At 55.1% G+C, this 23,367-nt stretch overlaps 4 protein-coding genes across 5 annotated transcripts in view; 2 read left to right on the top strand and 2 right to left on the bottom strand.

Moving 5' to 3' along the window:
- The window catches only part of ELMO3 (engulfment and cell motility 3), an 8,489-nt gene extending 8,029 nt beyond the window's left edge, over positions 1–460 (bottom strand). The window contains exons 1-2 of the mRNA XM_042877251.1: positions 344–460; positions 225–265 (exon numbers count right to left, since the gene is read on the bottom strand). Of these exons, the coding sequence (XP_042733185.1) occupies positions 225–265; positions 344–421 (119 nt within the window). The 5' untranslated portion in view covers positions 422–460. The remainder of the gene's footprint in view (positions 1–224; positions 266–343) is intronic.
- A 453-nt stretch (positions 461–913) lies between these two features.
- On the bottom strand, positions 914–11,873 carry E2F4 (E2F transcription factor 4). The gene is made up of 10 exons (XM_042877165.1): positions 11,688–11,873; positions 10,299–10,408; positions 9,711–9,872; positions 9,379–9,422; positions 7,076–7,137; positions 6,450–6,735; positions 6,066–6,257; positions 5,511–5,558; positions 3,282–3,326; positions 914–2,990 (listed from the first exon to the last, which is right to left on the bottom strand). The coding sequence occupies exons 1-10, from the start codon at positions 11,871–11,873 to the stop codon at positions 2,875–2,877; spliced, it is 1,251 nt and encodes a 416-aa protein (XP_042733099.1). The 3' UTR covers positions 914–2,874.
- A 417-nt stretch (positions 11,874–12,290) lies between these two features.
- On the top strand, positions 12,291–20,751 carry EXOC3L1 (exocyst complex component 3 like 1). Of its 2 annotated transcripts, XM_042877178.1 has the most exons (13): positions 12,369–12,682; positions 13,522–13,682; positions 14,502–14,721; positions 14,979–15,639; positions 15,763–15,880; positions 16,060–16,185; positions 16,393–16,493; positions 16,846–16,956; positions 17,078–17,207; positions 18,206–18,328; positions 18,604–18,759; positions 19,000–19,124; positions 19,590–20,751. In XM_042877178.1, the coding sequence occupies exons 1-13, from the start codon at positions 12,640–12,642 to the stop codon at positions 19,774–19,776; spliced, it is 2,262 nt and encodes a 753-aa protein (XP_042733112.1). In that variant the 5' UTR covers positions 12,369–12,639; the 3' UTR covers positions 19,777–20,751. The 2 variants fall into 2 exon arrangements, with proteins under 2 accessions (XP_042733113.1, XP_042733112.1); XM_042877179.1 differs by lacking the exon at positions 18,604–18,759 and having other exon boundaries at positions 12,291–12,682.
- Positions 20,752–20,836: 85 nt separating this feature from the next.
- CTRL (chymotrypsin like) lies at positions 20,837–22,930 on the top strand. The gene is made up of 7 exons (XM_042877180.1): positions 20,837–21,366; positions 21,483–21,586; positions 21,673–21,752; positions 21,900–21,981; positions 22,062–22,242; positions 22,379–22,512; positions 22,670–22,930. Exons 1-7 carry the CDS (start codon positions 21,198–21,200, stop codon positions 22,829–22,831), a joined length of 912 nt encoding a protein of 303 aa, XP_042733114.1. The 5' UTR covers positions 20,837–21,197; the 3' UTR covers positions 22,832–22,930.
- The last annotated feature ends 437 nt before the right edge of the window (positions 22,931–23,367 follow it).

Raw genomic sequence — 23,367 nt, 5'->3', positions numbered from 1 at the left:
CCACTGCTTATCGTGACCCAATGGGACACCAAAGGATGGCCACTGCTCATCGTGACCCAATGGGCCAGCAAAGGATGGCCACCATGTGTCACAACCCAATGGGTCAGCACCCACCATGGCTCGATGGGCCACCACAAGCCGGTCACCACCTGCCACGACCCGCTATGCAACCACAGACCGGTCGCTACATCGCCGCAGCCCGCTCCCGATGCCCAGGTACTCACGCATCGCAGACGTCCTTGAGCACAGCGGCCAGCGGTTTGCTCTGCGGGCGAGGGAAGGGGAGAGCCGTGAGCGGAGGGCGGCAGCGGGGCGGGGGGCTGCGGGGGGAGCCGGGCGGTACCTGCTGCAGCTCGATCAGCTGCGGGATGGCGCCGACCATCTGGATGGCGATCTTCACCACGTCCTTGGGAGGCGGCATGGCTCCCCGCCGCGCCGCGCCGCAGTTCCGGGTCTCCGCCGCCACCTCCCCGCCCCTGGGAGGGCCGGGCCGGGCCGAGAGGCCGCCGGGGAGGGAGTCCCGAGCGGGGCCGGAGCGGGGCGGGCACGGCCGTCCTCCTCACCTGAGCTGACGCAGGTGGGGCGGCTCCATCCCGTCCCCGGCCCCCCCCCCCCCCCCCACCCCCCCCCCCCCCCTGTTTTTCCTTCCTCCCCCCCCCCCCCCCCCCCCCAGTCCCATCCGCTCCACCCTGTCCCATCCATCCCATCTATTCCCATTCCATCCTTCCTGCCCTTTCCCATCCCATCCCTCTCTATCTCACCTCATCCTATCCATTCCCATCCATCCTATCCCACCTTGCCCCATCTTGTCCAGTCCAGACCCACTCTGTTCCCTCCATCCCTGCCTTCATCCCATTCCATCCATCCCAATCTTGTCCCATCCCATCCTGTCCATCCCTAGGAGCAGCGCAGCCTCTGGAAAGGGTTCGTTTATTCACTCAACAACTGTACAAATATTACAAGCAATTTTCTTTTCCTTTGCAAAAAAACAAAAAAAAAACAAAAAAAAAAAAACCAAAAAACCAACAAAAGTATAAAAATAATCTTTATATAGGAATCAAAGTTCATCTGTTAATCTTCTCTACATTTTTTTTTCCTTTTTTTTTTTTTTTTCTTTTTCTTTTTCTCCAAAGCAGTGGCGATCGTTCACACGTCGAGGGAGCGAAGGTTGGGAGCGACAGAGGGAAGGCAGGCTGCTGGACAGCACGTGGGCTCCACGCTCAGCACCCACACGTCCCCATCTCACCCACTGTGCTGCCCGCTGCCATCAGCCAGAAAGGATTCCAGGTTGTCCATTCCTACCGGATTCACTGCGCTTTTCCTACGGGGTGCTGCTGCATCCCACGGCGCAGAAAGGAGCAGGTCTGCTGGAGGAGCCCCACAGAGAACAAAACAACACCAGGAGATGCTTTGGAAAGAAAGGAATCGAGCATACGGCCTCACCTCTGCAGCTGCCAAGCACTGAGTACGTCCCGTATCCATCACTGCTGGTGCTGGCTGTGAGAAGCTGGCCTTCCCCTATGGCAGTTTGCAGGGCAGGAAAGGCTCCGTGGGACGGCAGCGACTGCTGGGTTGGCAGGAAGATGTGCAAAACTGACAGTCGAATCTGACCCAAAAGCAACGTTGGGGTTTAAAACGTACAACAAATCCAGGAGGGCTTTTTACTCCAACAACAGCAAAAAAAAAAAAAGAAAAGAAATGCACAGGGCTCCATGGCTGCTCATCAAAAAGAAAGAAAGAAAAATAAAACACTCCAAAGCCACCTCAACAGACCTTCCATTAAAGAGCAATCTCATGACCAAAAAGATACAGAAAGGCATTATTGTGCTGTGCAGCAACCTGCCTACAGGCTCAGGGAGCACAGTATGAACACCAGAGCAAATTCATATCCATAGGAAGGCCGACCCTGAGCACATGCTAAGGAGGAAAAAAAACAGGGGGGGGGGGGAACAAAACACTATTTTGACAACACTTGTGAAACTCGTCGTGGCAAAGTACTGCTGAATCATTCCTGCTTGGTCGCCTTTACAACAGTTGAAGGCTCAAGTGCAATGCTGGAGAATAGCTAGATGTAATGCGAGCGGCGTCTGATGTACTTGGAATACCTTAAAGGCACCAGCTGGATCAGTCTTAACCTTTCAAGCAACTCATAAGAAGAAAACATTAATACTGGCACCCTTCTTCAGCGCTGTAGGAACAGCACAGCTGTTGGGCTGTGCATCAGGTGAGCAACCACCACGTCAGAACCAGGCATTCCTGCTGAAGCACAGCAGGGAAACTCTCAGCTCAGCTCCTGGGTCCTACTGGGAGGGGCAGCCAACAGAGAAAAGTGCTTTGTCTTGTCAAACAAACTAGCTTGGATTGGAGTCACTGGAAGAAATGGACCTTTTGGTGCCGTTGGTTTGCTTTTTGTTGATGTCATTCTAGGATACAACCACCCCCATTGAAACTAACTACCTCCGGGCTTGTGAACCGATCGTGCTATCAGGGCTCCGTGTAGCAGCTGGTACCTAGGAGGTGCAAAGTGCCTCTAGGAGTGCAGGAAAACCAAGGCATGCAGATTTGAGGAAGCTTGGAGAGGCACCCGGGCAAACTCAACAAATCACAGACCCTCTGAAGCGATGCCCAGAATCCAGTGAAGAGGGAGACGCAGCGAGGCGAGCTCAGTCCTTGCACGTGAGAGACAGGAGGAGAAAGAAGTGACGGGGAGGCTCCCGGCCCCCGAGTCCACATCTCTTGGTTCTGAGTTCATAGGAGAGTATCTCTGATTCGCTCACTCGTCGAGCTCTAGCACAAAAGGAATCCAAAAATAGATGCTTTCCAAAGAGTTACAAAAGGGTCTGTGTGTGCGAGGCTCACAGCCACGCTGAGGAGTCAGAGGTTAAGGACAGGCACGTCGAAGAGGTCGCAGACGCCTTCGCTCTCATCCAGGTTGTAGATGTAGTCGTGATCTCCAGGAGGGGGGGAGAGGCGGAGCAAGGGAGCAAACACTAGGAGAGAAAAGCCAGCAGTTGGTTACAAGGCTCAGCACTCCCACAGCCAGCCAGGAGCCGAGCCGTGGGATCTCTGAGATTGCTTCTCATCAGCCTTGCAGCACTGAAGAGGCTCATCTGCTCCTCGTGCATCACTCACAGCCTGGCCTAACAGTGAGAACCATGCCCTGAGCCCAGAACCATGAGGGCAAGGCTGTGAACACAAGGCTGTCACCTGTACAAAGGCACACAGGACTGGTTTTCTCCCTCAGACAGGCCGCACCATGAGAAAAAACTCTTGAGACTCACCTTCAGATGACATCAGCTCCTCCAGCAGCTCAGAGTTCATGCATTCTAGGGAAGAGACAAACACAGTAAGCAATGCACTCAGCTCAGACTTCAGCTCTGTCTGTGTGTAGTTTCACCACCCTTCCCAGTTTTTCTGGTCCTCTCCATGCCAGCCCTTTTTGGACTAAGGCGAGGTGAGTGCAGGCAGTGTCAGCAGGAAGCTCAGCCTCCTGCCCTGGGCAGAGGAACCACACGTGCTGGGCCATGCAGGCAGCACCAACAGATTCTGCAGGAGGTTCCTTCCTGCTTAGCTCAGCCACAAGCCCGGTGCTTTCACCTGAAGGGTGATCCCTGCAGTGGTGTGCTAGCTGCAGTCCCAAGGGAAGCTCTCCCACACGCATCTGAAATTGAGGTGGTAAAGCCTGATGCACTCCTCAATTACACATACTGGCTTTGCTAGAGTGGGGAGGAAAAAAAAGAGAGACGAGCTGTTCCAGAAGCAGCAAAACTAATCAATGTCTCCAGTTTCCTTCAGATTTGTCCCTCCTAATTGGATCCCTTCACTCCACAGCTGTGATATGCCATGGTAGGTTGGCTGGTTGCCCTCCAGCAAACATCTGAGCTCTGCATATCCTCCCCTAATGGGCCATTAACTGCTCTCTACTCTACTGCCCACACAAGGCTATAAACAAAAATTATCTCCAAAATGTCATTCCTTCCTCCAGTGATGTTGATCTTGGCTAGCAGAACCACGAAACACTTGAAAGGTTGGCAGGCAAGCAGCCAGGCCAAGCATGTGCAAACAGATCTTTTCCCTTTCAGAAGCTAAGTGTTTGGAAATAACATTCTGAATCCCTCTCTCACTTCACCAAGTTAAATAGTGACAATGTCAATCAGCCTGGCCAGGGTGAAGTGATCTTTCACAAAAGGAACTCAGATGAGCCCATCTTCAAGATGCTGATTCACTGCAGGCCATTTCCTGGAGGACAGGAACCTACCTGCCTAGTTCCATGCTGTGAGATGAGAGGATTTCAACTAGAAGTAACCAGAGAGGAATGATACTAGCTAAAATAAACAGCAGTAAAATACAGAATCTGTATTTTTAGACCTTGTTCAGTAGATGAGGGTAAAACAAGCAAGGTCCTTTACACCTTCGCTCCTGGATCTCAACTTCACTCCTCCAAACCAGGAGGAATATCCATGAAACAGCATGCATTACTGCAGATAGCAAACTTCTCCTTCACAGTAGTGTCCACAGAGTCCCATAGCAATTAGTTTGGGTTAAGCTGTACCTTCTCCACAGGTTTGCACCCTGCAGCACCTTATGTTCCACCCCACAAAGAACAAGCTTTGCTCTTCAGACCTGTTCAGTCATTACCAAGACCTCACGGTCTACAGCAGTGGATTCCCTGGTGCTGGGCTGAGCACGGAGGAATGGTGTTCTCCAGGTTGACTGTGACATTTAGGGCTGTGGGGTTTTTAAAGCAAAAGCTTTACTTTCACAAAGAACCAGGGACTCCGAGGAACAACTGCGACACGTTCTGTCACCACCACAAAGTGCTTGTGTGCACTCAGCTCTGCCATGCTCCGAGGCCAGGAAGAATTACAACAGCACTGAAAGGAAAGACTGGAATCCAGGTGTGCACATGCAGATATATGCTTCCCAGTTTAGGCTTATGTTAGATCAAATTCTGCCACCTTGCACCTCTTCTGCCCTTAGCCCAAAGCCCATCATTAGGTAGCAACAGTCAAACTTAGCTTGGACAGAGGCAGAACTGACACAAGTAACAGCATCCCCTCCCCAGCTGCAGCCCTAAAACCACTAGGGGTATTTCAGGGACAGCAGATGATCTCCTCAGATTATTTGCTTGGATCAGCCTTGGGCAGGCTACAGTCGAAACGAGACTAACAGGGATTTTGCTGGTAGCTGTAGATGGTGCAGGCAAGTTGGGAGAGGAGTGTGGGAAGGCAGAGCACAGATTAGTGCTGGCACAGGGACTGAAAAGCTCTCATCTGTATGCTATATGGGAAACTTGAACAGAAACATTGCTGATAATAAGATAGAAAAAAAAAAGAGTGCCCAGCTACAAGGAGAGAGCTAGCAGCTACCATAAGCACCTTACAAAAACACATCTGCAAAATAATCCAATAGGGAGTGAATAAAACAGACATTAAGAGACATGAGTAAACTTCACACAAACTGTGGGTGGATTGGTGCAGAATGAGGCTGTGCTCAGGCTGTGAACGTACCTCTCGTTGGATCAAACATCTCTGACAGCTCTTTGGGAAGCTCCAGCACTGTGAATATAACAAACCAAATGATCTACGTTGTTAAATGAAGCATCTTTACAGCTTTATCACCCACTGCCCTGATAAAGTACTTCTGAGGAAAGGAGAAAAACAAAGGCTAGGACTCTCCTAATTATCTAACAAGTAACAAGAGTGCTGCTAGTGAAGACTTCACAGTCTCAAAACTCAGACCTCACACTACAAAAGGGGCTGAAGGGGAATGATCCCACCTAGAACAGCACAGACATCATGTGAGCACCTCTTGTGGCTCTTCTAGTACTGCCATCACAGGCAGTGGCGTGGCACCAGACATGACATGTCCCCTCCACGCCAGGTCCCCCGGCACCCTCACACAGCCGTGGCTCTCTCCCCCAAGGAAATGCCTATTCACTCCTGATGGATGTGGCTGACAGCAGAGGCAGAGCAGAGTTCAGCTCGATTCCCTGGGGCCAGCAGCCACCCCCTCGCCCCCAGTGGCACAAGCTGGAGAGGCAGACAAACCAGGTGCATACTCACTTCCTGCAGGATCAGGTTTGATCGGCTCAAAGGAGGCAGAGGGGCTGGGTAGGACAGAGCTGCTGTCCAGAGAGGCAGAGGATTGCAGCAACTGTGTGTCCAGCCTGGCTGTCTGGCTGCTGGGTGCAGACACATTGCTGAGGGGGTCGAGGTCACTGCTGCTCTTGGACTCCACCACTGAGATGCTGCATTCTGGAAGGAGCCACAGACACACACAGGATTTCCATCAGCACAACCCAGTCCCACTAAGATGAAAGCTGAGGTTTGGTGCAGCAAACACACAGGTGTTCCCTTGGCCAGGAGCTGACAGCGCCATGTGCCCAGGTGCACGCTGCCCTGTTGAACAGCAACCACCCCATTTCTGCTCTGCAACGTCCCTCTCACCTGTGCTCGTGTCTTTCTGCTCAGGAGGGCTGTGATCCTGAGTGCTGGAAGGTGTTGGCGTTGAGGGCTGGGTGCTGCTGGGAACAGATGCCTCTTGGAAGTGGGCGAGCGGCGGGATCTGTGGTTTTGAGGGTGCTACTGCCTGGCACTGGATGAGGTCTTCAGGGGGTGGGACGGGTAGCACTACTGGAGGAGAGCTCCAAGCGTCCTTGTTTACTAAGAGAACATCAATTGGACCACTGGTGCTCTTCAGATGGATCTGGTACTTCTTCTGCCTACTCGGGCCCTGAGGAAAGTCAGAAGCAAAACACAGACGTACATGAAGAGCTCTTTCCAAACAGAAGAGGAGTTTCCCAGTGGCAAGACGTGCTGTCCAGGCAGGTCAAGACAATTCACCTCTCAACAGCTCTCTCTGGAGCTCCTGGACTTACTGGAGCACTTCCAAATGACAGCTTCCTGGCAACTATTTGATAGTCAGAGCCATCCTTGAGCTGACGGTTCCTCCAGCTCCACCAAAACCACGACCACTGACTCCTTTCCATCTCTCAGCCTGCTCGATCCAGCAGCACCCCCCAGAACACACACACAGCACGCAGCTGCTCTCTATCCATGCAATTATCACTCACCTCAGGGATGGGAACCTCGAGGCGTGTGCCTGATGGGGCTCGAATGGCAAGGAGGGTGTCTCCTGTGAAAACAGACTGGTCAGCACTCAGAGGGCACAGGCTGTTCCCATGCTGCCAGAGAGCCCCTCATCTCCTGCACTTCCCAAAGTCCACCCAGCTTTCTCTCCCTTGGAGGACTGCCATTGACACACACTCCAGCTGCTAAGCATGTTGTAGAGCTCTGAATGTACCAACCCTGAGGGCATAAAGAACCTGGAAAACTTTCCAAGCAACCCTTCAGAAAAAAAATCAAGGTTTGGTTTTTTTTTTCCAGCAAATTCCTTCACAGGACTCACTCATCATTTTCCCCAATCTGAATTGTGAACAGAACAGCACACGGCTGGAAGAGCTGCCCTCAGCACACAGCAGAGACAGCTAACAGCACAGCAGCCTCACGTGTACCAGCACCTGAAACCAATGCTCCCCTGCCTCTATCAGCAAGAGTTGCCTGGTGCTGGCTGTGTTGGCCTCTGCATAAAGACACAAGGAGCCAGGCTGACAGCATCATCTCCTTTCCAAGTCCTGCAGCTCCTTCAGAACACAGCACTGCCAGATAAGCAGCTTCCATTCTGCATCCAGGTTTACATTTAGCATGAGAAATGTGAATGGGGAAATGCCAGTGCTGTGAACATCAGGCACATTAAGGCCAAGCAGACAGCAGCTTTCAGTGTGAATGCTTGGTGTGGTTTGTGCACACACTTCACCAATATCCTGCATGAAGCTCCATTCATAATCTTCTCTAAGACCCACAGAGCAGACAGCAGAAGAGACATCCTTCCATTTCAGACAGGCTGTCAGATCAGCAAAAGTGCAGGGATTAGAAGTACAAGATTTGTGAATAATAAGATGGGATTTCTTTAACAAATCTGTCCTTAAGGAAAGTATTGTTAAAAGACATTGAAAAGGCACAGCAGAGCCCAAAGAAAGCTCAAGCTTTGAGACCCGAACGCCTCTACAGCACAGGCACTGCCTTTCTATCTCTCCTGATAGCTGAGTCCCAAATATTTTCACAAAACAATCAGTGCACAGAGTGTTTCCACTTCCTTTTTGATTCTGCAAGCACAAAGCATATCACAACAGAAGGCAAAATTACGTTTCCCAGTCACTAAGAACTAAATATTCTCATTTATTTTAAATTCAGATAAAGAATTCGTATTTGACAAGAGTACAAGCAAGCAAAGCTTCAAGTCCTAACTCACTTGGAGAAAATGTCTTTAGTCACAGTCAGCAAGAATAAAAAAGGGGCTAAAATTCAGCCTTCCAACACAAGAGCTCTGACACAGAGCCTCTGCAAGGCTCAGACTTGGCAGGAGGGGGAGTCAGACACTCTGTGTAAGGAATATTCCTGCAGCAAAACTGGGCACACACCAAACAAAGGGAAAACAGGGCTCAGGCTTCTGTTCCAAAGGATTTCAGACTTGTCCTTGCAAAGCTCTCATCTTCTCTGTGCTTTTTGGTGCGGTCTGAATTCAGATGCAAACTCTTTCAGAAAAAACAGGTGCAATAAAAATGCAAAATGCTCAGTCAACCAAGCAATAATCTGTCTGCTGGTCTCCAGGAAGCTCCTGCAGGCTGTTATGAACTATCTGGCCCCAAGCACTGTCAAACTGAAAACAACCCCTGCCCCCAAGAAGCACGCCCTTAAACCAGAAGAAACAGTAAAGCAAGGGCTGGTGCACATGAATCAGCAGCAGGAACTTGAGCAGGATAAAGTCTGGTGAACAAGGAGAACAGTGCAAGAAAGGAAAGATGGGACATGGAAAAACTGATGCAGTGCAGGGTAAGGAGACAGCTTGGAAGAGGTGAGCAGTCAGACAAGGGTCTGCACAGCTGGCTGGGCAGGATAAGCAGCTTCCACCTTGAACTGTCTGAGGCAAGCAAGCAGATGTAGGTTGCGGAGGGTCAGGAGAGGACAGGCATTCACTGAAGCAGAAAGCGGCTCTGAATCCACACTGCTACAGCTGAGAAGGCTGCCACACTGCACACGGGATATTTCTGGCCCTGCAGCTAACACTGCAACAGGACAAGGACACCTCCTGCTCCCTCACCTCTTATGGTGACAACAAAGCTGCAATTCAGTGGTTCCCAAACCAAAGGATGGCAGCAAAGCTTGAACCATAGCTTCCACGATGCTTACTGGGCAGCCCATGCTCAGGCCTAAGCCTGGATGTGCTGCCTCCTCTTTCTTGGAGAAAGAAAAGCAGCTGGGATAGGCTGACAGGACTGCAGTATTACATCTTTATGACGCAGCACCATTTCCTCACCTGTGAAGCACTTGCAGATATCTTCATGTGTCACATAAGCTAGCGTTTGGAAGGTCAAGGAGAAAGGCTGCAGTCCTGTGCAGACAGAACTCAAAGGGCACCTGGAGTTTCCTTCCTTTCTGAACACAAGAAATGCTGCAAAGGAAGCTATTTCCTATACTGGACAGTGCTCCTCTGCTTCCGGAAGGGGGCACGACCTGCTCACCCTTTCCAGAGGGGGCACGACCTCCAGCAACATGAGGTGCCCCCAGCAGAGCACTGCCAGCCCAGCCCCAGCTCCTGCCTTCCAGCCCTGAGGAACGGATAACAAAATCCAGCTGACAAAAGGATATCAGTTGTTCTGCACGTCTTCTGTGACATTTTTGATGCTCTGCTGAACCCACATCTTCTGCTTCTCCAGCTCCTGCTCCTGCTGCTCCAGGTCCTCTATGTCTGCCTTCAGCTCAATGAGTTTGTGAGCAATCTCACGTGTGTTGCAGCCAGGACCCACCCCTCTGTGCAGAGCAAACAGCAGTGACATGCATCAGCTAACAGAGCAACCAAAAAGATCCAGCCTCTGAGAGCTGCCACCTCCCCTCCTGCCCCCTCCATCACACATCAAGGCCAGAGAATCTCACCTGCAGCCCTACACCATCTTCCAGCACAGCACCACTCAATGCATCCTCCTACACCCCGCAGCCCAGCAGGGCTCTCCCCCACCTCCAGCACCATGAAAGGTATCTTTTCTAACTGAAGACATGGAAATAGTTTGCACCAAAATACCAGCTCTGCTGTAAAAGTGATGTGCCATACATACTTCAGCATTCCTCATCACTACCATCAGCACAGGCCACTGTGAAATCAGCAGAAAGGCACCCAGAAGACAGGACCTTGGACCAGAAGGGACCCATGAATGACTTTAAACCTTCTCTGTCACTCACTTCCACTGGATACTGTTCTTTGATTTCTTCTCAATCAGCCCAATCCCTTCCAGGACATTTGTGATATCATAGATTCGTCGTTTCTGTCGCACTGCCAAGGTGTCTGCAGCCTGCAAGAGAAGTCAGACGCTTAAACTCCAAACTCTCAGTCATGTTTCTCTCTTTCCTGCCTGCCAGATTAATTCCTGACCAAGCTGTCTGCTCACCACCCCACATTGCTCCTCAGCAGCAAGGCAGGGCTACAAGCCTGGCAGCCTCAATGTTCAGTGCTCCTCCAGCATAAGGGGAGATGGGAATCTGAATGTAAAGGGCTGACTGACAACACTTTAGCAAAGCTGACATTCAAAAGGCCTTTTATATCCAGACCTGATGCCAGCTCATAGAGAACAGACACAATGTCAGGAGGCAGAGTCCTCTGGAAATGGCTACAAGGACAGTAAGCGTGGGTGCAAGGACAGAGCACTGGAACAGGCTGCCCAAAAGGCTGTGGTGTTTCCTTCTCTGAAGGTATTCAGAACCCACCTGGATGCTTTCGTGTGCATTCTAATCCAGGGACTTGCTTCAGCAGGGGGGATGGACTACACAAACTCCAGAAGCCCCCGACAATCCTGTGATTCTGACCCTTTGAAGGACCCTCCCTTCACATTCAGGAGGCACCAGGTGGTGCTGATATTGTTTCCAGATGGCAGTGTAGCACTAGCAAGAGTTTAACTGATGCCAGTCGTATAGTGGTGTCACACAGAGGACAGTGCAGAAATGACTTTCTTCTCTCACACTCCAGGACTATGGTGGCCCTTCACAAATTACACTAACAAACACGACCCCCACTGAACTGACAGCTTAGGGAATGCTGCTCTTCTGCCCAAATCCAAGGAGCGGCAGTTTGGCACAGGAGAGGACAGCATTCAGCAGCCAGGGGACTGCCCCAGGCTTTCCGCTTTCAGCACGCTCTCTGCTGCTCACACACACATCCACCTTAGAGTGATTTCTATAAACCGCAGTGGAGTTTCACATGTAGAAAAGGCTTAGCTTTAAGAGCTGCGCATACCACACAGGCAGAGTTCCTCCGTCACGGAGGTCTCAAAAAAGAGCAAGGCAAATTCACCCAACGCTCCCCCACAACCTAAACAGACAACCTGTGCCAGAGGTGGAGCAGCCCACGGCAGCCTTCCTTCTGCTCGGAGGGCACGGTGCAGAAGGCTGCGTTGTGTGACGGGAAAAGAACCGACAGGCCACACGAGCAGACAGACACAGACCACGGGACGTGCAGCAGCAGCAGCAGGGTGGTGGCACAAGAGCAGCCCCAGCGTGCGGCCCGCCCCCCCCACTCTCCCCCCTCACACAGCAGTGACCCCAGCCGGGCCTCCCCAGCCTCCAGCAGCCCCGCACCAGCTTCAGGTCCAGCACGCCGTCCTTGGCCTCCTGCAACAGCGACACGAACTTGGTGGTGAGCAGCCCCAGGCTCTTCTCGTGCCGGCTGGGCGCCCCGGCACCTCCGCTCCCACCGCCTCCGCCTCCTCCTCCTCCTCCTCCGCCGCCTCCAGCCCCGGGGGGTTGCGGCCCGCACTCCGCCATCTGCCCGCCGCCGGCTCCGGGCCCGCCGCGCTTCCGCTTCCGGTTCGAGGAGCATGACGGGAACTTCCGGTGTGGGGCGGGGAGCGCGCGGAGGCCACGTGGGGGAGGAAGGGGGGTCGTGGGGGGGCAAAGCGGGGCGGGGCGGCTTTTGCTCCGGGATTCCCGGTCCCTTTGTGGGCTGCTGCGAGCCTCTGCATGGTGCCCTCATCCCCCTCCGAGGGCTGCAGGGCGGAATTGGGGCGGTGTGCGATGCCTGAGCCCACCGCTTCTCTGGGTGAGGGATGCTCGAGCGCCCCATGCACTACCTCACCGTAACCCTGAGAAGGTGGTCGGTGGTCCCAGGACATCCCGTTCCTCGTTAACCAAGGCAGCCATGGTCAACTCGTGTCCCCAAGCCTTCCAAGCTATCACCCGGCCACCTTCCCATACCTCGTGAACGCACCAAACCCCCGCTGCACCTCGTGGTGAGCTCACACCTCAGACAAAGCGTCGGGGAAGCTCAGCTCCAGCACAAAGCAGAACCCCTGGGCACCCAGCAGCCACGGGGGGCACTCAGGGCCCTCCCTGTACCATAGGGGGCCGCGTGCCTTGTGGCGGTTCTTTACGTCCGTCCTCCTTTCCCTGCTCCCCCTCCGGCCCCGACATCCTGAGCGCGTCCTCGGGAACACAATGAGCCCCTGAGGATCGCCGTGTGCCGGAGGAAACGGCCGTCGGCTTCCTCCTCTCGGCCCAGCCCCGCTCGTGTGCGTACAGCGGCGGTGAGACCATGGGCATGTCGGCAAAGGACGAGCGCTGCGCGAGCCCTACAGGTAACGGGGACGATGCAGCACCCCCCTGGTGCTGGGCAGGGGAGGAGGGCTGCCGCTCCGTGCTCCTCACGATCCCCCAGTCCCTGCTTTGCCACCTTCTCCCTATGCTGCAGCCTTTCTTCGGAGCTCCCCACCCTCCAGGGATGCGCTGCTCTTCCTTGGAAGCCCCCAGCCCCAGCGGTGTCCTTGCAGGGGAGCTCGGCTGGGGACAGGGTGGCATTCCCGGGGGGGTACAGGGAGCCCTAGTTCTGGAAAGGGGTGGAAACGATGAAACAAATAGTGAACCGAGCCCTGGAGATGGGCTGGGTCACAGCCATCAGCCCTTGGTGTGGTTTTGGGCACTTTTGTTTGGACTCTTTGTGAAGACAGCCCCACGCAGCCCATCAGGTGCCTTTGGAACACCGAGGAGGCCAGGAGCCTGGGTCTGCTTCTATCAGCACGGCAGAGCCACCACCGCCTCCAGGAGTGCCACATGGACAGGCAGTGCCAGCTCTTTGTGCCACCTGCTGACTCACTGTCTGCCCAGGTGGCACGAGACTCCCTTGGGCAACCTGTCCTTGTCATGCTGGGTCACCTCAGGATGGCACCCCGAGCTGGTGGGTTGGATGACAGCTCCTCAGGGCAGCCTGCTGTCCACTGCGTGCCCCGTCCATGGCTGTGGGATGTCAGGGAGCCCTCCCAGGATGTCTCCTTGCAGCCTTGCAAGGAGTCCAGTTTCCCATATCTTCGTGTGCTTGAACATCCGCTCACAATGGTTTCCTGTTTCTGGCCTCAGGGGCCTTTCCTGCCCTGCAAGGAGAGGCTTCGTTTTGCTCATTAACCTCTGGCTTCATCCCCAGATGAGGAGTGGCCAGAGGTGGAAAAGGCTGAGAAGTTAGCGAGAGGAGCTGCTCTGAAATGGGCTTCAGGGGTGTTCTATCGGCCTGAGAAACTGGAGGGGCTCGGGCACTACCGAAACAGAGAGACACAGAGGAACAGCTCCATCCAGTCCCGGCTGAAGGTGGGTGTTTGTCATGTCCCACCCAATGGGTGCTCACAGCTTCACACCTCCCCAGGGTCTTCTGTGTGGAATCATCATTTTTTCCACTTCTGGGAAAAATCTCGTCCTTGGTGGGAGCCAAGTTGTTTAGATTTAGTTCTTTAGGATTTGGTACCACCCCTGCCCCACTCAAAATGAGCCTCCTCTGCCTCTGTCTGTCCTGTAGAACAATGCACTAAGGGAGTTCAGCACATCCCACGTGTGGAACACAGTGCTCCCCATCGTGATCCCATCCCCTTCCCCATGGCTGGGAGGAGGCAGCCCCATCCCTGCCTGCCGAGCCCACACAGGAGAAGCAGTATTTCTGCACACATAGATAAGGGATGCACACACCTCCTTGATCAGGGTGACAATGTGAACCCTTTCTGCATAACCTAAGCAGTCTGATTATTCTGATTTCGAAAATGGTTGTAAAACTGAAAGGAGACATCTAGTTACTGCTCCCCCTGCTGCCTTGGTAACCCCAAAGGGATGCCCTTCCTTCTCTCACCTCATGCATAGTAGCCATTGGGCACCCCAAACCTCGCAAACAGTCACGGTAAACTGTGACACAGCGCACTCTGAAGGGGTGAAACTGGCCATTCCTGCTGCTGGAGCAGCTGTCTTGATGCTGTGTGTACTTGGGATCATAGTGAGTGGGGACAGCATAGTGGCAGAGGCAAATATGAGCTTCTGGGGCTGGGAAAGGGCATGCAAGAGTGTCCTGACAGGGCTGGGGGGCAAACAGTGCAAGCCTTCAAGAGCTTCTCTGCTGTCCCTCTGTCCTCTTCTGCTTCTCAGTCAACTGTGCAGTCTTACCTGGAGGGGGTGAGCACTGGGCTGGAGCAACTGCGGTCAGCGGTCCAGGAGGTGCAGAGCGTGTGCCAGGACATGGGGGCAGCGAGGTGGGCCCTGCTCGACTGCGCAGACCACTTCCAGGACCTCCAGCAGATGCGGGCACTGATGGCAGAGCACGTGCAGCTGGCCTCGGTGGTCCAGGTGCTGCCCCAGCTCTTCTCAGGTAGGGCGCTGGACCATTCCATATGGAGTTAGGCTGGAAGTTCACTTGGAGTTATTCTAGTCCAACCATGGGCCCTGCTCGGGGCTGGTGGCAAAGTCAGAGCAGGTTGTGCAGGCTTTGCCAGTTGGAAAAGCCTGGAAAGTCTGTGGATGCCCCTGCCTCCCAGCACTGTCCTCCCAGGAGCACCTTCCCCTCGTGATCTCCCTCTAACCTGTGCCCACACCCTGTGCTCAGTCCTGGCATCTCTCCTCTCACAGTCCACGAGGTTTTTTCCCATGCCCTGCAGCTGCTCCGTGGGCAGCATCTCCTGGAGGCCCACGCAGAGCTCATGATGATGGAGCACCTCCGAGATGACATCCTTTCCCAGCTGCACCTTCGTGGGCTCTCCAGTGCCCAGGCAACTGTGTTGTCCTACTTCAGCTGTCTGCAAGAGCTCAATGAGAGCCTGGCCAAGCAGCTGTGGAGCATCGTGAGCAGCAGCCTGCAGCTGGTGCGAGAAGACCCAGTTCTCTTTGTCACCGCCATCAGGATCATTGAGCGGGAGGAGAAAATAGATGACACTCTACTCCTGGACGCCACCTTCCTGCCCCCTGGCCGCCCGAAGGGCTGGAGGCAGAAGTTTTACCATGTTCTCCAGGAGACCATCACAGCAGCTCACTTTAATGCCATCCGTATGGATGCTGAAGGTCCGGGGCTGGCCAGGCACCTCGCTGCACTGCAGAGGGACATCGTGTCCGAGCTGCGTGTGGTGAAGGACCTGATGGTCCAGTGTGTCCCAGCACACTACAACATCCTCAGTGTCTGCACTGCCACGTACCACCGGGCCCTCAGTAGCCACCTCCAGGACATCCTCCGAGAGGACCTGGACAAACAGGCACTCTTCCTCCTCCTCGAGTGGGTGCTTCGCATGTACCCCAGGTCAGCACCTGCCTCGCAGGCAGGGAACCAGGCTGTCACCAACACGCAGCCTCTGGGGACCACGGGGAGGGCAGATGTAGAAACTGTAGGCAAACACAGCCCTGTCCCACCTTTGCCCTCCAGCCCGGAGGTGATGGGTCACCCTGACCTCCTCCCAGAAGTGGATGTTTCTTCTCTGGGCCCCCTGATCTCCCCTGAGCTTGTGGATCAGACAGAGAGGAAATACGTGGAGAAGGTCAAGGTGAGCAAGCAGGGCAGCATGTGTGCAGGTTCCCAAGCATGGCCACCATGCAGCCACCTGCTCTGACAGCAGCAGGAGCCCATGGCATGAGGCTGGGGCTCACTGCTGGGCTGCATGTTGGTTCTGGGGGTGTTGGTAGCTGACTTTGGGACTGGCTGTGGTGGGTATCCATCCCACAGGCGAGCGTGATCGAGTGGATGCAGAGGACCCTGGAGGTGGAGTTCAAAGAGTGGTTCAGAGAAGAGGAACCTGAGATGGACCATCAGGGCTTCTTCCAGTCTGCCCTGCCTGTCATTGTTGTGCAGGTGGGTGCCCAGCACTGTGGTCGAGCCCAGGCACTGTTGCCCCTGCTGCTTTGGTTGCTTGTTCAGGCCACGTTGTTCTCATTGTGGTTCCCCTCTTCTCTTGTGCTCAATGTTCTCTGGGGTGCAGCTTGGGGCAGGCCTTGCTGAGGGCACCCCAAAAGGCGTTATGGCCCCTGACCTTACATCCACTCTCCTTTCCTTGTGCAGATGCTGAGTGAGAATATCCAGGTAGCCTCCTTGATCACAGACTCCCTGCAGCAGAAGGTCTACAACATGGCCCTGGAGGAGCTCGAGGCTTTTCTGGGACGGTCAGTGGAGCCCCCCTCCCACCCTTGCCTATCCTTGCAGACCCTGGGTCCCCACAGCACAGCCTTTCTGCCATGGGGCTATGTCCCAGCTCGTGGGGGCCACCAGATCCCAGGGCCTGTTGCCCTAAGTGCCTCTCTGGTGGTGCTGAGCCCTGCTCTGGACACCTGACGGGTCCAAAGTGGGTCCAGCTATCCGATGCTGCCCAAGAACAGGCCACTGCCAGCTTGGCAGCAGTGAGCTGGGAGGTTTGTGGGAAGCCCACGTGCCCCCAGGTGCTGCAGCAGCATCCCAGCTCTGAGCTTTGTGGCAGGAGCTCTGCCTGCCCATCACAGATCACTGGCTGTGTTGCAGCCTGAGGGAAGTCCTTGTGCAGTGTGGGAAGGAGCACCAGAAGGATCGGGCCGTACCCAAGCACTACGTTCCCTATCTCCTGGCCATGCTCAACAACAACCTGGCTCTCAGGTAATGCATGCCTCATGGCTGCCTCTCAGAATAACCCCACCACCACAAGGAAGCCACAAGTTCTCCATCCTCCTGCCCTTCCTGGGCTAACTGTCCCCTCCCTTCTCTCTCTGTCTCCTAGTTCCTCTATCCCCTCTCTGCACCCCAATGCTGCCTGCAGAGAAGTCCCTGCATCCCTCCAGGTTGCTCTGGACAAGATGCAGAAGAAAGCCTGCCAGCTGCTGCTGGAGGAGCTGCTCCTTGACTTACAGGTATGTTTATCCACAGCCCAAGGCTGCTGGGGATGCAGAGAACCCCCCCCCAGCAAGAACAGCACTATTACTACTCTGTCTATTCCTGCCTAGCTTATAGGCCACGTGCTCCGTGCTAACGAGCAGTGTTCAGCCAGCTATCATCCCTCAAACACAGCTCCCAGACCTTGATAATCTACACCAGCCTGCCAGCACCACCCGGTATCACCATGGCATATGGCCCCAAACCCACCAACTGACAGGGCTGGGGAGACACAGCCCACCTGGGCTCCCTTGCACTCCTTTTCTGTGGCTCTTTCATGGCACAAAACCAAGGAGAGAGCATATCCATGCAGAGGATACAAACCCATGCGTGACTGCCCCAGTCGTTTCCTGCCAGCATAGTCAAATTTAGCTTTCCTGGAGCCTGGAACAAATCTGGAAAAACTAATGGCATTGCTATTTAGGGCTGGAAGGCGAATGCCATAGAAACAAAGGAGCAGCTAAAGGGTGAAACACTCACAGGCAGCGTGGAGACTGCCACACTGCAGAGAGACTGTGCTGTTAGGCAGGAAGGTGCTGCCTACAAGGACAGCAGGGGAGGAAAAGCCCCCAGCCAAAAACATGTTATGTCTACACAGGAGAAGGAGCAGAAATTAAAACTGCATCAGGGCAGACCAAAAGCAAGTGTGTGAGGAGCAGCTTGCTGCCCCAGAGCTCAGGTGCTGGCTGAGGTGCACTGCCCAGCAGTGACAGTGAAGTCAGGTAAAGTCCCAAAACACTGACCTGTGAGCATCAGGAAGACCCAAGAATGTCAGTCCTCATTTTTCCCATCCATTTCCTGATGTAGATCACTGTTTTATGTTGGCTTTTGCCAAGCAGGGCCCTCTGGCAGCAATAGGCTTCAGCGAGCTGCAGGAGGGCAGGTGCTATGTGATGCCGTGCCTCTCTTCAGCTGGGAGCTGCTACAAGAGTAATGCAGTGCAGGGCACCTGATGCTCCTCCTGTGCTCGTTTCAGCCCTTCTACGTGCAGCTGCCTTCCCGCAAGTGGCTCTCGGGGTCCCAGGTGGTCAACAGCATGTGTGAAGTGATTGACAAATACACAAAGGACTTCTCCCACGTCAGGAAGCCTGCCTTCACGGTACAACTATTGCATGGCTCCCCTCTGACGGGCTGCTGGTTTGCAGGATGAGGGTGTTGGGCAGTTGGTTGCAGTGCTAGGGCTCAGGACACAGCCCAAAGGGTGCTGGGAGGGGAATGGAGATCTGCTGGAGGGCCCATATCCTCCAGAGCATCCCACAGGGCACCATCACACAGATTTGCTCCAAATTCAGATGCCCTTCTGCCTGCTTTCCCTTCTGGGCAATTCATGGCCAACCTCCGGAGCTAACAGCTTTCTTCTGCCCTGGTGCTCAGCTCCTGCTGATGGAGAGCGAGCTCCTGGTGGCGAGCCAATACCTGAGGGCACTCATGCAGAAGAAGATGGTGTGCAAGAGCAAGGAGGAGAGGGGCCAGTTCTGTGACCGCCTGCTGCAGGACGCCACGCAGCTCCAGGAGCTCTTCTGCAGCCTGGTGAGGGATGCCTGAATGTGGTGGGGAGTTGGGCTTGGGCTGTGAGAGAGGGGCATTGCACAAGCCCTGGGGCAGCCCCATAGCGAGGTGAGCGCAAGGAGCTATGAGCTGTTCCTGCAGCCCACAGCAGACGGAGAATTGCATCAGCCCATGAACAGCTGTTACACTTAGGGTAGTTGTGAGGCCAAGATGGGAGGGAACTGGCTGGGAGCTCACCCATGTCACACTCCCCCTTCTCAGGGCCTGGACAGGAGCCAGCAGAGCTTGGAGGCCGTGTTTGCTTTGCGGGAGCTGATCTGCCTCAAAGATCCAGCGCTACTCAGCCTGGAGGTGCTGGGTTTCATCACCAAGTACCCCGATGTCAGGTAGGAAGCCCAGCTCTGCTCACCTGTGACTGGGCATGACTGCTCTGGGGAGCCAGGTTTGGGCTGGAGAGCATGCAGAAACCTGGGCTCCCTCCTTTGTGAGGTTTCTTTTTGCTGTGACCCAAATTTGAGGGGTTCCTGCAAAAACCCAATGACAAAGATATAAAGGGAAAAGCAGTTCTGCTGTGGTGCTCACTTGTCCATACTTAGTCATCAAAACGGTGAGAAATCATGAATCACCTAATTGGAAATGTCAGAATTGTCCAAAACCCATGAAATGCCAAGATGAAAACTTGAAAAGTTTTATGGGGTTACTTTCAAGCCGATTAAAAAAATCAGCTGGTTTGAAGTTCCAGCTCTCCCCAGCCTCAGCTTCTCTGGATCATGGGAGGTTTGAGGGATGTGAGCAGGGCTCATGGCACTGTGAGCCAGCTGCTCCCCGCTCACCTCCTGCTCTCTGCCCAGCGATGAGCACATCTCCACTTTGCTGGACCTGCGGGGTGACATCTCCAAAGATGTGAGACACGTGGTGCTGGAAATGATGGCACAGAACCCCCAGCCTCTGCCCGAAGGCTACCGGCCCATCTTCAGCACCATCCTGGTTCCTGCACCTGAGCTGCCCTTCTGCCTGCGCAAGGCCAAGTGTGCCTGAGACATTGCACTGCCTGCAGCAGCCGTGCTTCCCACTGCCCCACCGACGTATGGACCGAACAGGACAGCTCCAAGGCAGTGTGTGGGGAGAACGGAGATGATGCACGGCATCCCCACACCTTGCCCTGTGTTGGGACAGTCTGGATACATGCCATCCTGCTCTGAGCTTGCCTTGCTGCGCTGTTACCCTCCAAGCAGACCTAGGAGACCTGGCTCAGGAGAAAATCAAGGCTGCTTAGGTCTAGCTTACTGCCAGGAGGACATGAGGATCAACAGAGCGAAGGACAGGGGGCTACAGCTGGGGTGAAGCCAAGTTTCTTGGGGCTGCAGCAATTCCTGGTGCATCCAGACAGCCAGAGTGACCTGTGCGTTGGTTCGTTTCTCACCACAGCTCCAAAACTGGAGCACTGCTGGACCCAGGCTTACAGGGTCTTACAGGACCAGCTGGGTCCTGCATGGATCTCAGCCGGCTCACTATGGCTAATGACCAGAGGGGAGAAGGAACACACGGAGCTCTTGCCACCAACTCTCTCCCTGCTCGCATGAGGGGACAGATCAGAGTTCTGGTGACCTGCCCAAGCTCTCTGGTCAACATTTACAATAGCATCAAAGTCCAAGACTTCAGTACTTGGGAGAACGTGAATGGAGTCTCAGCTTTCTCCATGATGGGCAGACCTCCCTGGGCACAATCATCCTCTGCTGCTCTCCATCCCTTGGTCCTCTTTTCCTCATATGCCAGGGGAAGGTGAGGAGCAGAAGCATGTTGTGTGCTCTGCTTCCTTGGAGCCGCACTGCTCTCTTTTGCCACTTCCTCCTGCCTGGCCTGCACTGTTTTGCCAGCCCTGCAGGCACCTTGGGCAGTGGAAGGGCTGAATTCTATGCTCTGCCATTCTTTCTGCATTATGATGGGCCTGATCCCACTGCTGTTGTATGGCACCAATGCCAATAATAAAGACCTGAGCTCTGCAATAGCTTACCTGTGTCTGGCCAATGTGCCTCAGGGGAGCAGGGCACGGGCAGCACAGGGCAGGGAACACATCCCCATGCTCAGCATTATTCCAGGGATGGCTCCTGGCACTCAAGTAAGCCCAGGATGGTGATTTGGGATTTGGGGGAAATCAGACTACTCACTAGCACTCAGGCCTAGGGGGCAGAGGGATCAGGCACCTGCAGGAAGGGCTCAGAGGTGATGAGCTCAGGGAGAAGACCGCTGTCCTCCCTAGGGCTTGCTGCCTGCTCTCCATGGCTCCTGACTGCCTGGGAAAGCTGCTGCCTGCCCCACCTGGCCTTGGGATGTGCTCACCTGCACAGGGGTGTACCTAGGGTGACCCTGGGCTCTGGGAACATCCAGCTGGGACAACGCCTTGCCAGGCCACCGTATCACTGCTGCATGGGGGAAGAACAACTCTCACACAAGCCTGGATGGACCACTGCCCATGGCTGGGACGGGACAGGACCTTGCCCTGCCTGGCCACGAGCCACACAGCTCCCAGCTGCTATAAAGCCAGCAGCCCTGGGGCACTGCCATGTCTTCCCAGGATGGCGTTCCTGTGGGCAGTCATCTGCCTGGCCCTGGCCAGCACTGTTTCAGGTAAGCCCAACACTGGGCAGGTGTCCGTGTCCTCCTGCACGGGAGGCAGGCAGGTCCTCGGGGTGCAGGAGATGCCTCTGGGCACGAGCCTTGAGCCCTCCCGTGCTCCTCCATAGGCTGCGGGGAGCCCCAGATCAGCCCCACAGTGCGGTACAGCGAGAGGATCATCAATGGGCAGAACGCGGTGTCCGGCTCCTGGCCCTGGCAGGTGTCCCTGCAGGTACATCCCTGTCCCATTCCCATGCATGGGCTGCTGTGCAGGTACCCCCTGCCCACCCCCAGCTCCTGCTCTTCCTTTCCTCCCAGACCCGCTCAGGATCCCACTTCTGCGGCGGTTCTCTGATCAACGAGAACTGGGTGGTCACAGCCGCCCACTGCGAGTTCAAGTAAGGAGCGATGCCTTCCGCACCCCACTGGGGACACTGGGGATGGGCACGGGGTCGAGGCACACTGGGCACAGCCTCGAGGGCACCAAGCAGCCCGCCACTCCCTCCCAGTGGTGCTGCATGACCCCCAATCCCTCTGTCTTGCAGCCCATCTTCCCACGTCGTCGTCCTTGGGGAATACAACCTCAACTCCCAGTCTGAGTCTGTCCAGGTGAAGACCGTGTCGAAGGTGAGCGGGGTGGCTGTAGCTCTGGGAGGGCACTGCAGCTCTGCCCCATGGCCAGGACGAAGTGCTTGTGCCCTCGGCAGGCCGTCACACACCCCAACTGGAACGCCTACACCCTCAACAACGACATCACGCTGCTGAAGCTCTCCTCGGCCGCCCAGCTGGGCTCCCGTGTGTCCTCCGTCTGCCTGGCTGCTGCCAACCTGGCTCTGTCTGACACCCAGCAGTGCGTCACCACCGGCTGGGGACGCACCAGCACCACCTGTAGGTACCCTGCAGCTCTTGGGGGGGCTCCTACTGTGCTGGGAGGGTGGCAGCGCATGGCTGCATCCATTGGTGAGCACATGGGGAGACATATGTGAGTAACAGTGAGTAACACAGCTTTTTTCTCCTCCAAAAGCCAACACTCTGGCGTCACGCCTGCAGCAGGTCTCTCTGCCCCTGGTCTCGCAGAGTCAGTGCCGGCAGTACTGGGGCAGCAGCATCACCAGCGCCATGCTGTGCGCCGGGGGGGCCGGAGCCTCTTCCTGCCAGGTGAGGAGCCTGGAACAAGGAGGACGGTGGGGTGTTGCACTTGGAGACTCTGAGCTCAAGCATCTTAGGGATTGGGGTGGTAGGAACCCGTTTGGAGCAAGGTCCTGGGACTGGTAGGGATGGGGCCATCCCTAAACTGCAGCTCTCGTCCCCGCAGGGCGACTCCGGGGGTCCCCTCGTGTACCAGAGTGGGAACGTCTGGACTCTGATTGGCATCGTCTCCTGGGGAAACAGCAACTGCAACGTCCGCACGCCTGCTGTCTACACCCGCGTCAGCTACTTCCGAAACTGGATCGACCAAATTGTGGCCCAGGGGTAGAGCTGTGGGGATCGCTTCGCTCCAGCAGTGCCAGCACAGGGCTGAGCACAAAGCGAGGCTCACTTTGTTGCAGAGTAATAAAGCATGTGCTTGTGGCCAGCCTTGCTCCTTTCTTCTTGTGGTGCAGCGCAGCGCAGCGCAGGATGTGCATAGGGGTTGAAAAAGGTCTCAGCCCAGCCTTTAAAGCAGTATGGGAATGCAAATGAGCAGGGGCATCCTCATATGAGTCCTGTACGGTGTGGGAGCAAAGGGCTGCGTTCAGGGAATGAAGGGCTGGCTCCTGGCAGCTGGAAATAGAGCTGGGCATGGGGATGTGGCACAGAGAAGGAAGACCAGGGTGTCGCAAAGCCCCAGGGCACGTGGCAGCATGGCGGCCCATAGGAATAGCTGGATTGTGCCTTTGCTCGGCAGTACTGAAGTACGACGTGCCACGTGGAACAAGCATGCACTTTGTCAGCTTTAGCCAGCTTCCATGTGTCTCTAAAGGCAGTCAGGGATGTGGGGATGGGGGGTGTGTGAGCAGGAGAAGATGCTTT

The sequence above is a fragment of the Lagopus leucura genome, unplaced genomic scaffold, assembly GCF_019238085.1.
Source record: "Lagopus leucura isolate 7727_CA_CO unplaced genomic scaffold, USGS_WTPT01 Super-Scaffold_100017, whole genome shotgun sequence".
In the NCBI taxonomy this organism is placed as follows: domain Eukaryota; kingdom Metazoa; phylum Chordata; class Aves; order Galliformes; family Phasianidae; genus Lagopus; species Lagopus leucura.
This window is presented reverse-complemented; position numbering and strand designations above follow the sequence as displayed.

Coding starts and splice junctions, on each gene's coding strand:
- EXOC3L1 (XM_042877178.1), top strand. CDS start 12,640: ATGGGCATGTCGGCAAAGGACGAGCGCTGCGCGAGCCCTACAG. Junction 15,640..15,762: donor GTGCTTCGCATGTACCCCAG/GTCAGCACCTGC, acceptor TTTGCCCTCCAG/CCCGGAGGTGATGGGTCACC. Junction 15,881..16,059: donor AATACGTGGAGAAGGTCAAG/GTGAGCAAGCAG, acceptor TCCATCCCACAG/GCGAGCGTGATCGAGTGGAT.
- CTRL (XM_042877180.1), top strand. CDS start 21,198: ATGGACCACTGCCCATGGCTGGGACGGGACAGGACCTTGCCCTGCCTG. Junction 21,587..21,672: donor CCTGGCAGGTGTCCCTGCAG/GTACATCCCTGT, acceptor CTTTCCTCCCAG/ACCCGCTCAGGATCCCACTT. Junction 22,243..22,378: donor GGGACGCACCAGCACCACCT/GTAGGTACCCTG, acceptor CTCCTCCAAAAG/CCAACACTCTGGCGTCACGC.
- E2F4 (XM_042877165.1), bottom strand. CDS start 11,873: ATGGCGGAGTGCGGGCCGCAACCCCCCGGGGCTGGAGGCGGCGGAGGA. Junction 9,873..10,298: donor AAGAACAGTATCCAGTGGAA/GTGAGTGACAGA, acceptor TGCTCTGCACAG/AGGGGTGGGTCCTGGCTGCA. Junction 6,736..7,075: donor TCGAGGTTCCCATCCCTGAG/GTGAGTGATAAT, acceptor GACTTTCCTCAG/GGCCCGAGTAGGCAGAAGAA.